This window comes from Acinonyx jubatus, chromosome D1, assembly GCF_027475565.1.
Source record: "Acinonyx jubatus isolate Ajub_Pintada_27869175 chromosome D1, VMU_Ajub_asm_v1.0, whole genome shotgun sequence".
Lineage (NCBI taxonomy): Eukaryota > Metazoa > Chordata > Mammalia > Carnivora > Felidae > Acinonyx > Acinonyx jubatus.
The window spans coordinates 2,195,682-2,208,317 of NC_069390.1; the positions used below are offsets into that span (position 1 = coordinate 2,195,682).

The 12,636-nt window shown below is 66.6% G+C and overlaps 1 protein-coding gene across 1 annotated transcript; it reads right to left on the reverse strand.

Moving 5' to 3' along the window:
- Nucleotides 1-2,267: 2,267 nt before the first annotated feature.
- On the reverse strand, nt 2,268-4,781 carry CDKN1C (cyclin dependent kinase inhibitor 1C). Its single transcript, XM_027045430.2, is given in 5 exon segments — nt 2,268-2,876; nt 2,878-2,973; nt 3,074-3,208; nt 4,167-4,431; nt 4,648-4,781. Coding segments are annotated over 4 exon segments (531 nt in total). The 5' UTR covers nt 4,422-4,431; nt 4,648-4,781; the 3' UTR covers nt 2,268-2,831.
- Between the last annotated feature and the right edge of the window lie 7,855 nt (nt 4,782-12,636).

Here is a 12,636-nt window from a genome sequence, read left to right on the forward strand (position 1 = left end):
TCCAGACCCCGTCCCAGCTGAGCACACGGCGCCCCCCTCCTTCAGCTTCCCTGAGTGTGCGGCTGATGCTCCCTGCCCGCCACTGCCCGGGCCAGTCCCTTCTCAGCCTCTGCCCGGTGGGCCTCCAGCTTAAAGCTCCACAGCCTGTCTTCCCGGCCTGGTCTGTAGGAAGCTACCGTGTGGCTAGAGTCAGGCGGGACCAGTGGGAGCCTGCAGGAGACGCATGGTCCAAGCCCCTACACGCACTGCACACCGACTGCGTGTGCCGGGCACGGCGCACGGCACGGCACGGCACGCTTTGTGTGTGTGAGCTCGAACTCCTCTCTTGCGGTCCTGGGGCCCGGCTCCCCTCCCGCCGCGCGCCTGCCTTCCAAGGCACAGGACAGTACAACGGAGCAGTCCCAAGTCCCTCAGCCCCGCCGAGGTCAGTGATCCGTCCACCCGCATTGCCCTGTGCCTCGGTTTCCTCCTTAGACAGTGGGATGGGGCCACATTGGGAGGGTGTCGCTGAGGAAGAACCGTGCTCAGCCCCTGCCATTAGGGCCCCGAGACCGGACGTCATGAGTGTGGCTGTTAGGATTATTATTGTTATTATTATTATTATTATTATCATGGATCCCCAGGGGAACTGGGATCAGGCCCTGACTGAGGACAGACCCATCCCACATGTGTGCTGACCCGCTCCCCGGGTGCTCTGGGCTTGGGCAGGGCCTGGGGGTCCGGAGAGGAAAGGGCCCATCCTGACAGTAGGGTACATACTCATGCTCCCCATCAGGAGCACAGATGAGAAAAGAGATCTGGGGCCAACCATCCAATGCTATTGTTTCCCTAAGATCCTCACATGAGGGTCACAGGGCGCCAAAGGCAGGAAACTGAGGCCCACCGAGGGATGGAAGGGCTTGCCTCCGGCCACGTGTGCCCAGGGTCACGCGTGTGGCTCAAAATCCCATGCTTGCTCCCCATGGAGGACAACCTCCAGGTATCCGTTACCATCTCCCCCGGAGGTGGTGGGGGACCGTCCCCAGAAACAGTATTATTGTTGGTCCTCCCAGCACCGTGCGTTTGAGAAAGCCAGGGAGCGGGAGCGGGGGTCAGGTGGGTCACACGGGTGGGTGTGGGGAAGGCCCCCTCAAGCCAGGCCCCCGCAGGCCTGATTCCCAGGTTGCGATCGGGCCCATGACGCCATCAGCTGAACGTCGCGGGGGGGCCCCCCCTGCTTTCACTGCCCGCGCATCTCGGAGTGATCCGTCCGGCCCCATCTCCCTCCTCCAGGCCCGTTTAGGCACTTGGGGGCAGGTTAATTATGAGTCTGGATGCATCTTCCAAATGGAAGGTTGGGCCCAGCCTTTGTCCCTGACCCGTGGGGGACGTCAGTGCCGCACCCGGCCCCAAAACGGTTAACTTAAATACACCGCCGGTTCCGCTTTTCCGGGTCCAGGGCACCAGCACAAATCCTGCTAGCCGTCGGTTTGTGCCGCTTTACGTCACCCTTTCCATTGTAAGCCATAATTTTCAGAGGTTTATAGGTCAGCTATAAAAAAAGAAAATAAAATAAACCTCCTCTTTTCGACTAAAAGAGAGTACTTGGAAACCAGAAGACTGGTGGGTGCACGCGGGTGTATCCGACTTCGAGTTCCTCGACTCCGAGTTGCTCCACGGCGGCAGCCCACCCCTCCCCACCCCCACCTGGCCCCAGGCGCCTCCCCTTCCCCGGTCCCCCCCCAGCCCCCCGCAGGCCTTCAGGCCGCCCCTCCCCCACTGCTGGCGCGTACCGGCCAGCAACATGTCAGGGCTCCCCTGGCCCCACCAAGCTGGGGACCCGGGAGCCGTCGGGGCTCCACCCCGAGTGCCGGCGCCGCAGTAGTCAGGAGGGGGGACGGGCCACGGCCCAGCCCCTGCGAGTGCCCACCTGAGCCCCATGGGGGCTGAGCCCAGCGCGGCTGGGGTGTGGGTGGTTTCCTTGGAGCAAGGGACGCACGGAGCCCGAGAGAGTCTCGGCGCACAGCCCCGCGCGCCTCGAGGGGCGGCGGGGGGCGGTGGGGGGGGTGTGTAGCAGAGCGAGGGCGGGGCCGCTCATCCCTAAGTTAGGGGCCTAGAGCAGGTGGTCTTTAGCCAGTCCTTCCAGGAGAAAGTCCCTCTCCCTTTGGAGTGGATGGCCTACAGCGTAGCCTGGCCGCCCCCTCTGTCCAGTGTCCTATCTCCCTAACTGGTGGGGGCGCCAGAGAAGAGAGCTGGGAGGCAGGGTACAAGGACACACGGAGCTGACCTGCGGCGTTTTTCGGCCTCTTTATTTGGAACCCGGCGGACGAGGGGCCGGGGCAGTGCTGCAGACGGCTCAGGAACCATGTTAACAGATTTGTCTTCCAGTTTAAAATAGCCATAATAATAAAAGAGACAGAGAAAGCGCGAAAGAACTACTAACTAGCTGGGCTTGTTCGGCAGCTACAGCTTGTGAGCGACCCCTCCCCCCCCAGAGTCCGCTATAAAAATAAAGTTACATTTGTCGATAACCAGATGCGGGTGACGTGCCTTTGGCGGAACCAGTAACCGAGCTATCGCGCGGCAAAGCGGCCCGCGCCTCGGCATAAATAGAAAATATAAGTTAGTATAACTTTAAAAACTTTTTGTACAAATATACATGTTTTTTCTTTTTTCCTTTTTTTTTTCTTTTTTCATTTTTTTTTTTTTTTGCACTGAGTTTCAGCAGAGATTAAACACTTTATATAAATGACTCTTAAAGCTTTACACCTTGGGACCAGTGTACTCCTCGTGCAGAATACATTTAGATATAAAAGACGTTATTAATACATTGCACAGTTGTTTTTTTTTTTTTAAATTTTAAACATAAAACCGAACGCTGCTCGGGGGCAGCTGCCGGCCGGTTGCTGCTACATGGACGGTCCCAGCCGAGGCCCAGCGCTCCTGTCCTGTCCGCTGCCCAGCGGGCTCCCTCGGGGCTCTTTGGGCGCGAGGCTGCGGGGGAGAGAGGCTCGGTGAGCGACAGCACACAGGGCGACCGCCACGACCCCGCGGGGCCAGCCCTCCCCGCCCCGCGCGCCCCTGCCGCGCCCACCTCATCGCAGCCGCTTGCGCGGGGTCTGCTCCGCCGAGCCCACGGCCGGAGCGGCGCCAGGGGCGGCGCATCCCGCGGGGACCTCGTTCGACGCCTTGGCCTCGGGCGCGGGTCTCTTGCGCTTGGCGAAGAAATCTGCGGGCGGCAGGCGCGCGCGCAGCCGGTCAGGGCGGGGTCGGCCGGGGAACCCGAGCGGGGGCCGGGACGGGGGAGCGGGCGGGCGGCCGGCCGGCCAGGGTGGGGGCGCCGTCCCCGCCCGCGCCGAGGTCCGCGGCGGGTCAGCTTTGTTTACGTCGCCGCGCAATGTGCTGTGTAAGCATTTCTCCATGTCCCGCGGCCAAGCCCCCCGGGGCCGCCGCCGCGCTTAACCCCCTCCGCGCCGCGATCGCCGCGCCCGCCGCGCCCGGGGAGGGGCTCCGGCGGCCGGAGCGGGGGGACGGCGCGCCCGGGGGCGGGGGGCGGGGGGAGGCCAGGCGCGCGCTCTCCCATCCCTCCCGCGCCCCGCCGCTCGCGAGCACAACAGCGGGGCGGGCCGGGTTGCGGGCGCAGCCGCGCCCTGCGCGCCGCTGGCCCTTTAATGCCACGGGAGGAGGCGGGGACCGAGTGAGGCCCCCGAGGCCGGGGGAGCCCGGCCGGCCGGACAAAGCAGGGCCGGGCCGGGCCGGGGCGGGGCCGCGCGGGACTCACCGGAGATGAGAGGCCCCGGCAGCTTCTTGATCGCGGCGCCTCCCGCGGCAGCGGTGGTGGCAACAGCCGCGGCGGCGGCGGCGGCGGCGGCGGCATTGGTGGCGGCGGCGGCGGCGGCGCCAGCGGCAGCGGCAGTGCCCGGCGCGGGGCGCCCCGAAATCCCTGAGTGCAGCGGCTCGGCTAGGGGCTCCTGGCTGCGCGGCGGCGGGACCGCCTCCTGCTCATCGCTCTCCTGCGGCGCCGCGGCTGGGGCCGGGGCGGGAGCCACCGCCGGGCCGCCGGACGGCGGCGCCGGCGCCTCCCCGAGGCCGTCGAGGGGCTCATCGGCCGGCGGCGCGGGGGGCGGGCTATCGCCTGCGCCCTCCGGGCGGGGCCGGGGCGCCAGGAGCAGGCGGCAGCGCCCCACCTGCACCGTCTCGCGGTAGAAGGCGGGCACGGAGTCGCTGTCCACCTCGGTCCACTGCAGGCGCCCGGGGCCCCGCAGCGGCACGTCCTGCTGGAAGTTGTAGTCCCAGCGGCGCTGGTCCTCGGCGCTCAGCTCGGCCAGGCGGATCTGCAGCTCGCGGCTCAGCTCCTCGTGGTCCACCGGCCCGAAGAGGCTGCGGCAGGCGCTAGTGCGCGCGAACAGGGGGAAGGTGCGGCGGGCGACCAGGCGCTCCATTGCCAATGTGCTGCAGAGACACACGTCGAGCCTGGCCCGGGGCTGCGCGGGCCGGGGCCGCGGGAGAGGAGAGGAGAGGAAGAGGAGGAGGAGGAGGAGGAGGAGGAGGAGGAGGAGGAGGAGGAGGAGAGGAGAGGAGGGCGGAGGCCGGGCGCAAGTGAGACCCCGCGCAGTCGGAGTCTGCATTTGCAAAGGGACGCGGCGGGAGGGCGGGCGCGGCGGCTACCTGGCGGTCGGGCCTCGGGCTGCTCCTGCGTGTCGCTTGCGGTGTCGTCCGGCCGGCGGCCGCGCCCCCTCGGTGCCTGTCCTCGCCCGCTCGGCTCGCTCGGGCCTGGCTGGCACCCACCGAGCGCAGAGCACTTGGCCTGTGGAACGCCCAGCCCTCGCGCGCCCCTTTATACGCGAGGGTCCCAACCCCCCCCGCGCGGGGGCCCCGCCGCGATTAGCATAATGTAGTATTTTCAGTTTCAACAACACGGCGGCGATTGGCCCGCGCCGCTCTGCCCCCGCCCCGCTGGCGGGCCCGGCCCCCGCGTGCCGCCCATTGGCCGCGTGCACACACCCACCCGAGGGCGGGGCGGGGCGCGCGGGCCGATTGGCGGGGCGCGGGCCGCGCGCGGCGGCGGGCGGGGGGCGGTGAGAGGGGCGGGGCCCGAGTTAAAGGGCGCTGCGGGCGGTAACGTGACACCGCGGCGCTCCGCCCCCTCGCCCCATCCCCCCCCCCCACCAGCACCACCGCCACCCCCACTCCCGCCCCCCTCCGGCTCCTTTGTCTGCCGGCGGGGGCTGCGAGGCGGCGGCGGCGGCGGCGGCGGCGGCGGCGGCGCGGGCGCCCCCTCGGCCGGCGCGCCCTCCTCGGCGCGGCGGGGCCCGGCGTCCGGCCAGTTCCGACTCGCCCCCCGGGGGCGCCGGCCCAGCCGCCCGCGCTCACCATTGGGCCTCCAGCGCCGGCTGACGGGGCTTGAACCCGCCGAGAGCGTCTCGTCCCTAGCGAGGCGGGGTCTTCGGCTGCCCCCGCGCGGCCTGCTGTGCCCGGGGCTGCGTCCCTGGCAGGGTTCCGCGCACCTGGCGCCCTAACACACCTGCTGGCCCTGGGGCCCTCGGAGCGAGAGGGCAGGCAGCTCCACTCTTTCCCCCGAAGGGGCACCTTCAGAGCCGGCCCTCTAGCCCCTGCCCAGCCCTGCTCAGCGGGTGGGAGACCGGAGCCCCTCCGAGGCTATGCCCACCATGTCATGGACCAGGTGCCCAGCACCTCTCAGGCTTTGGCCAGGCCACTCTGGGCTTGGGCCACACAAGGTCCCGCTGTCCAGACCGGCTGGGGGCCGTTGCTCTGGCTGGGGTCCTGGACGGGGCGCGGGAGCCTCCTCCACTGGGGTGGGCCTGGCCCTACCTCGCCGGGGCCCTTGACTGTGTACATTGGTTCTCTGAACCAGCTTTATCCCCCGCTATCACACAGGGAACCCCCAGCTTGGAGGTGGGAGGTGGGGCCACTGGTGGGCAGCAGGTGCCCAGGCAGCCCTGCTCTAGCTGGAGTACCTGTCCCACTGTCCCGGAAGGCTAGCACTCCTCACTGTGCCCAGTAAATATTGTTGGCTGCGGAGAAACGACAGCCCTAAGAGTGCCTGGGCAGGCGAGCCAGAGGGCCCCTCCTAGAGGCGTTGGGGAAGAGGCCTGCCAGGGCCCAAACCCCTTCTCCCCGACCCGCCGTGCCTTGATACAGCCCCAGGTTCTCCCAGGTGGCTCTCGTCCCAGCTGGGCCAGGCCATGGGAGACCATTACTTTCTGCTGCCTTCCCTTTGGTGCAGCCTGTCTGGGGGCTGGGAGCCCAGGAAATGCCTCCAGACCAGTCCACAAGATAAGAGCAGCCCTGGGCTGGGGGTGGGGAGGGTCAGGCACCTGCAGGAGGATCCGGCAGAGGCCTGAGCTGTCAGCCCCTGTCCCCGGTGAGCCCGGAAGCCCAGCGAGAGAATTAAGGCTGACCCAACCACAACCAGACTCCCCCCCCCCCCCCGCCCCTCCGCCACAGGGTCAGGTGGGCTCCAGGACACCCCAGGGATGGGATGCTGTGATAACGTGCCGATGTGTCCCGGAGGAGGTATCCTGGGCCCCGGGTCACAGGGAGGCCAAGTTTGAAGTGAGGGCATGAGACGAACAGGAGAGGGCATCGGCGCGGGGTGAGGGACAGGGCGAGGTGCTGGGCTCTTGAAAGACGGACCAAAGGCAGTGACTCACGGTTAGTTTTTATTCTGTTCTGTATACTGTATCCCAACATTCCCACAGGCGCAGATGCTACAATTTTTTACCTTCAGGAAAATTTAAAAAAGCTGCTGAAGTTTTCTGAAGCTCTGTGGACCGCTTATAAGGGGTCATCACCTGGCCTGGGGCTAAAAGGAGGCAGGGCCTTGCCCAGCCCTGGTGCCCTGGTCACACTGGCTTCCCCAGTGCCACAGCGGGTAGTGAGCACAAAATGTGGAACCAGGTGGATTCCTCTTGGATTTCCCAAGAGGTCCAGATGCCCTGGCTCCAGCTGTCCTGGAGGGCAGGCTGGGAAGTAGCCCACCCAACCCCCGGATTCAGCCTCCAGGTGGTCTCCCTTCCTCCAGGAAGGAAGGCATCCCGCGCCCAGCCCCGCTCTGGACACTCAGGGGGCCTGAGCTCTCCTCCCCAGCGGGAACTGCCGGGTGCTATGAATAGCTGTCTGCCCTCGGCCCCCTAAGGGCAGGGGACCTAGTAGGTGCTTAGTAAATGAGCAGGAGTAAATGACCCAGTCCTCCCCACGCACTGTCCTGGGCTGGGGTGGGCTTAGAGGGCCATTCCCACTGCCTTCGGTGCCAGCTGAGTTCAGACAGTTGGGTCCCAGCACCCCACCCCCCTGTCTCCGTGACAAGACTGACAGCATGTGACATCGAGTCCTGCCTCCGAGCACTGGGAGTGGCAGTCCCACACAACTCACATCGCGCGGTGCGGCAACAGTGGCCACCCTTCGCTCGCGCCAAGGGCCGTCCTGATGGCTTTACGCATCCCCTTGGTGGGGCCTCACCTGTTGTGGGAATGGAACTCTAGCGGGAGCACCATGGGGCAGGAGCGGAGTCGGGCTGCCCCTCCTCCAGCTGCCGGCCTTTCTCTTTGCTTTCCCTCTGGGCTTCCCGTCCTTCCTTGTATTCTCCAAAGGCCATGGGGACATCTCCCCTCTTGGCTTTGTTAGGGCAGGGAGGTGACCTCCTCTGAGTATGTGACTCTGAATTTGGTCAAGGAGGGTACCCATTGGCTCACTGACCTGCCAGTCCCAAGAGCGGGGCTGGGGCCCTTCCCCCGAGCCAGGGACAGACCTGGGGGAGGACAGCTGGGGGCCTGGAAGTCTGAGAGAAGGCCCAGTCCTCCACCCCGAGGGGCCCCCAAGCTTGCAAACATCTGCCTGAGTACAATAACCAAGCTCCACTTTTGTAATTAAAAGTGTATCCGAAGGAGAAAAGAAAACAAAAGGAACAACGTTTGTACTCTGGGTGGCTGCAGATAACAGAACCAGACGGGGGAGGGGGGGTGCTGGCCCCTGGGGAACAGCAAGGACAGGCTCCCGGGACGCTCCAGCACCCCTAAATCCTGCACGCGTGCCAGTGGGGGAGCCCGTGTGCAGGGTGAGGGGGTCGTAAGCACCGGGCCCCCCGCTGGCATCTCCAGTGCGCATCTCTGTCCTTCTTACCCGGCCCAGCCCTGTTAGCTTCTTCCTCCTCCAAACGAACAGAGCAAGGACCACGTCCCCAGCCCCTCTGCAGCTGGGGGGGGGGGGGGGGGCACGCCACCAGTTTGGGCCACAGACAGGAGCAGAAATGGCCTACGCTGCCTCCAGGCCGAGGCCCGTCCAGACCAACCTAGCTCTTCTGCCCTCTGCCACCCCCCCTGCCACCGCTCTGCCAGCCAGATTGGGGGGCGGGGGGGGGGGCCTGCAGCCCTGAATGACCCAGGGAGCAGAGCCACCACCCCCACAGCACCCTCTGCACACCGACCTGACCGAGATAGGAGTGAAAAATAAAGGTTTATCGTGTTTTAAGCCGGTAAGAGCTGGCGGGGAGGGGAGGGGGGGTGTCTGTTAGAGCAGCCAGCCCTCCCCAGCTGGAGTCACCTGTGTGGCACCGGCCTGTTTGAGGTGTCATTTTTCTGGAAGAGGAGACAGGCCCGGGCAGATTGAAGGACTTACTTGGTCCCGCTCCAGTGGTTATGGCAGCTAACCCACTAACCCAAGACCTCATGGGGCTATTTCTCCCCACGGCGCCCGCCGTGGTCGGCCCAGGGAGTGGGCCCCTTTTGCAGCTGAGGAAACTGAGGCTCGGAGGGAGCCACTCCTGCACGCGCGCGAGTGGCAGAGCTGGGCGGGCCGGGGAGCGCCGTCTTTGGCCACATGCTGCCGCCTGCTGGCTGACTCCCCGCCCGCGTCCCCGAGCTCCCTCCTCCTGGGGAGCCACACGGACCTGTTTCTGGAAGCCCAGGAGGGCCCGCCCCCAGTGTGCTCCCCAGGCCCCTGCGAGGGGTGTGTGTGTGAGAAGAAAACTTCTCCCGGACAGACGGCGGCGTGAGGGGCGCGGAGGGATGTTACAAATGATGACAGCACCAGATTCCAGGAGCCTGCCCTGCACCCAGGCTCGGCCCCTGGCCTCCTTTAATCCTTCCAAGAACCTGGACAGGGAGGCATTTTGATGCCTGTTTTTGCAAGGGAGGAACCAGACGCCCAGAGAGGTTAAGCAACCTACTCAGAGCTCTGTGGCCACAGATGCGTGCCTTTCTCCAGCCCGGAGCCCCTCCCGGGACTTCTATGAGGGGCTGGCGAGCACGAAAGCAGGAGAGGAAAGAAAGCAAGAACCCCCTGACTGCCCCCCCCCGCCCCCCCGCCCAAGCCTAGAGCCGGAGCTGGGCATCTGGGCTGGGGGAGGCGGGCTGTGGCCCTGTCCTGGGGCCACTGAGCCTCCCCCGTGTGCCTCCCACCAGGGAGGTGAGCCAGCTCTTGCCTGGCTCAGACGGGGCCCACCGGGGCAAAGCCCCACGGCCCCGTCCGGCCCCGCCCCCCTGCCCACAGCCCCGGGAAGGGCCAGACCTTTGGCCCCAAGCCACTTCACCCAGCAGTGGCCCTGAACCGGCCTGGCCAGACCCCTCGGGGAGGACGCTGCCCCTCGCAGCCTCACCTTCTCCTCCACAAAATGAGGCCTGGAGGCCCCGAGGAGTATGGAGAGTTACAGATTAACTAGCCAGCCTCCAGCGACAGGCAGCCAGCCCAGCTCCGAGCTGGGGCTGGCGGGGAGGGGGGTTTCCTAGCACACTTGGCCCGGGGCCCAGCGCCGGCACAGCCAGAACCTTCCTCCCCGCACCGACTTCCCGCGCTCTGCCGGCCCCGCCCCCAGCCCCCCCAGGACGGGCTGTTCTCGGGGCGGCTGCCAGGCACGTCCTCCACAGGTGCCGGCCTCCCTCCGGTGACGCGTCCACATGCCGCACAACGCGAATCCAAAGCTCGGATTACAGGGGCTGCCTTGTGCTCCGGCCCCGGCTGGGCCGGGGGTCCTCGCTCCCCGGGAATTAGCAGGAGGGGCTGGGCGGGCCGTGGGGGGAGGTGTGGAGGAAGCCGGGAGCAGCCCTGGACGTGAGGGCTCCCTTGCCCCATCCGCACGGCCGGCCAGGCGGGCCAGGCACTGCTTCCTCTCCGAGTGCCGAGCAGAAGGCCAACCCAGCCCAGCTGGCCCACTACTGCTCCGGGCTCCGCACTGGCCATCCCGGGAGGCCCTGGAACACTGCTTATCCTAGCCCCCCCACAGACCTCTGCGGGGCTGGGGAGGGCTCCCAGGGTCGGGGGCAGGCAAGGAGGAGAGTCTGCGGCTGGCCCTGAGCCCCACCAGGCCTCCCGCCTGGAAAGAGCAGGAAAAACGAATCTGGGTGAGCAGATGCCCCGTCCTGGGTCTCGTTCCGCCGAGCCCCCGGCTTCCTGTCCGGTCTTCTTGAGCTAGAGGAGACCCATAGGAGTCAGAATCTTCTGTCCAGAGGGTACACTAGGGCCGCCAGCTCCCACCCTGCTTCCAGCACACCCACGCGACGCTCAGAGAAGCCTGAAAGCCGCAGAGGAGACGTGAGGGCCCCAGCCCTGCCCCCGGCCCCACAGAGGAGCGAGCCCACCCGGGCCCCGGGGCCATGGAGCACGTCCTGGGCCGGGCAGCGTGTAAGCTCCCTGCTCCCGTGACACCCTGAGCAGGCTCCCAGAGCAAGTCGGGCCCCCCAAGGCCAGGGGAGGGGGAGGCCCTCAGCATCTCTTCTGTGCAGTCTTTTACTACATTTCCTAACCCCCGGCACCCAGCTGGGTCTCAAAGGTGAGCGGTGGGAGGTCAGGACAGAGGCCGGGAGCCCCGCAGGCCTCACGGAGTAGGGGCTCAGCAGAATGGGTGCCCGTCCCCTCCCTCCCTCGAGGGCCCGGACACAGTTTGGAAAGCTGCTGAGGTGCCAGAGGTGACAGCTCCCGAGACCCGGGGCTGCGGGCCGCCCGCCCTGAGGCCCAAAGCTGGGCGTTTGCTGCCCCCTGGTGTCCGCAGATGGCACTGCAGGCAGGAGCCCGCCCCCCGGGCCCGCCCACCTGCCCGCGCACTGGCGACTGGGAAGGAGAGCCCAGGTGGACCCCAGCGCAGCCCTGGGGGGGGGGGGGGGGCCGTATTCATCCCTCACCTGGTGGGGAATCTGGGCAAGGGCCTGGCTCCCTGGGCCCACAAGTCTCCTCGAGTCTAAATGGGGGGGGTCGGCCTAACGTGGCCCGCCAGGGCCGTTCAGGGGGGAAGCCTCGTTTTCAAAAAGTACCCCATCACCCCTAGATGTTTGGGCGGGATGGGGGGGGCTGTCACTCACACATCACTGGGAAATAACACATGGCCTTCTCCTTTCTCCCTACACATGGGTAGGGGGGCAGGGAGCCAGGGGGCCAAGGAGCAGGGAGAGGAAGGGGAGGGTCAGCCAGGCTAAAGACGCAACGTTGAGAGCTGGCCATTCCCTCTGGTGCCCCTCAGCCCCCTCTCCGTGCCCCCCACCCTCAGCTCCTCCTCTTCCTGCCCCCCCATCTCCTCCGCCCCCATCACCCCTTCACCCTCTGCCTCCTCTCCCTCCACTAGTGCTGATCGAAGCCCCAGGCAGTGCAGGGCTCTGTGGCCGGCCCGGGCCCCCACCGGTTAGGCCTGTCCCTGCCTCGGGGCCTGCCGGCTGCCTGTGGACGCTGTCACGAGTCCATCCACCTCTCACAACACCCACCAAACCAGTAACCCTAAGTGCACCTCTACGCTGGGAGCTGGGGCCCTGCCAGGGGAGCGGCATCCAAGAAAGCAGGCCTGCAGAGCAAGCGCCCCACAACGTCTGCTGGCCCCCCAGAGATGAGCCTGCGACTAAAGGGGACCCTGGGGGCTGCCAGGGAAGGCCTGGGCCTACCTCCAAGCTGCCCCCGCCAAGCCCTGAGCGTCCTCCACTACAGGGGCGGTCCGTGCCAGGATGGTGGGACGTGGGGTACAGCGGGAACCCCCAGCAGAGCCCCCCCCCAGGTTTGGAATGAGGAGGGGGATCCCGGCAAGGGTGGGGGTCCCAGGCGGGGACGGGGCCAATCCCAGGCCCTCGCCCATCACGGCTGGTACCGAGAGTGAGCCCAGAACGAACCAGATTTCTGGAGAGGGCTTCAGGGGCCGGGTGTGCAGGGCCTGGAGTCCAGCCCAGGAGCCGGCCACCTTGAGAAGGCACCGAGGAGCCTTGGAGGCTTCCAGCTTAGGGTCCAGGGTCCTGAGGTTTAATGGAGGATGCAGGTGCCTCGAGCAGAGAGGATGGGAGGGGGGCTGAGGAATGGCTGAAGTCAGGCGGCTGGGAAACGATGGTGTCCCAGGCCAGGGCAGGGGCTGGGGACCCCGGAGGGATGAGGCCAGAGGGCGCTGGGACCGTGGGATGTGGGGGGCGTGATGAAGGGGGTAGCAGGCCTTTGCTAGGCAGATGGGGGGCGTGGCCACAGTCCACGGCAACGCCCCCCCTCTGGTTCCTGCTGGTGGCCACTTGGTGGCTCTTCCCTGTCTGGCCACTCTAATGCTGGCAGCATGCATGTGGCACAGGGGTTGGGGCAGGGGACAAGGTAGGGGGCACTGCCTGGCTAAGCCACAAAGCTTTGGGCTTTGGAGTCAGGCACGGCAACTGCCTCTTACTGGAGCTGTGTGACCACGGACAA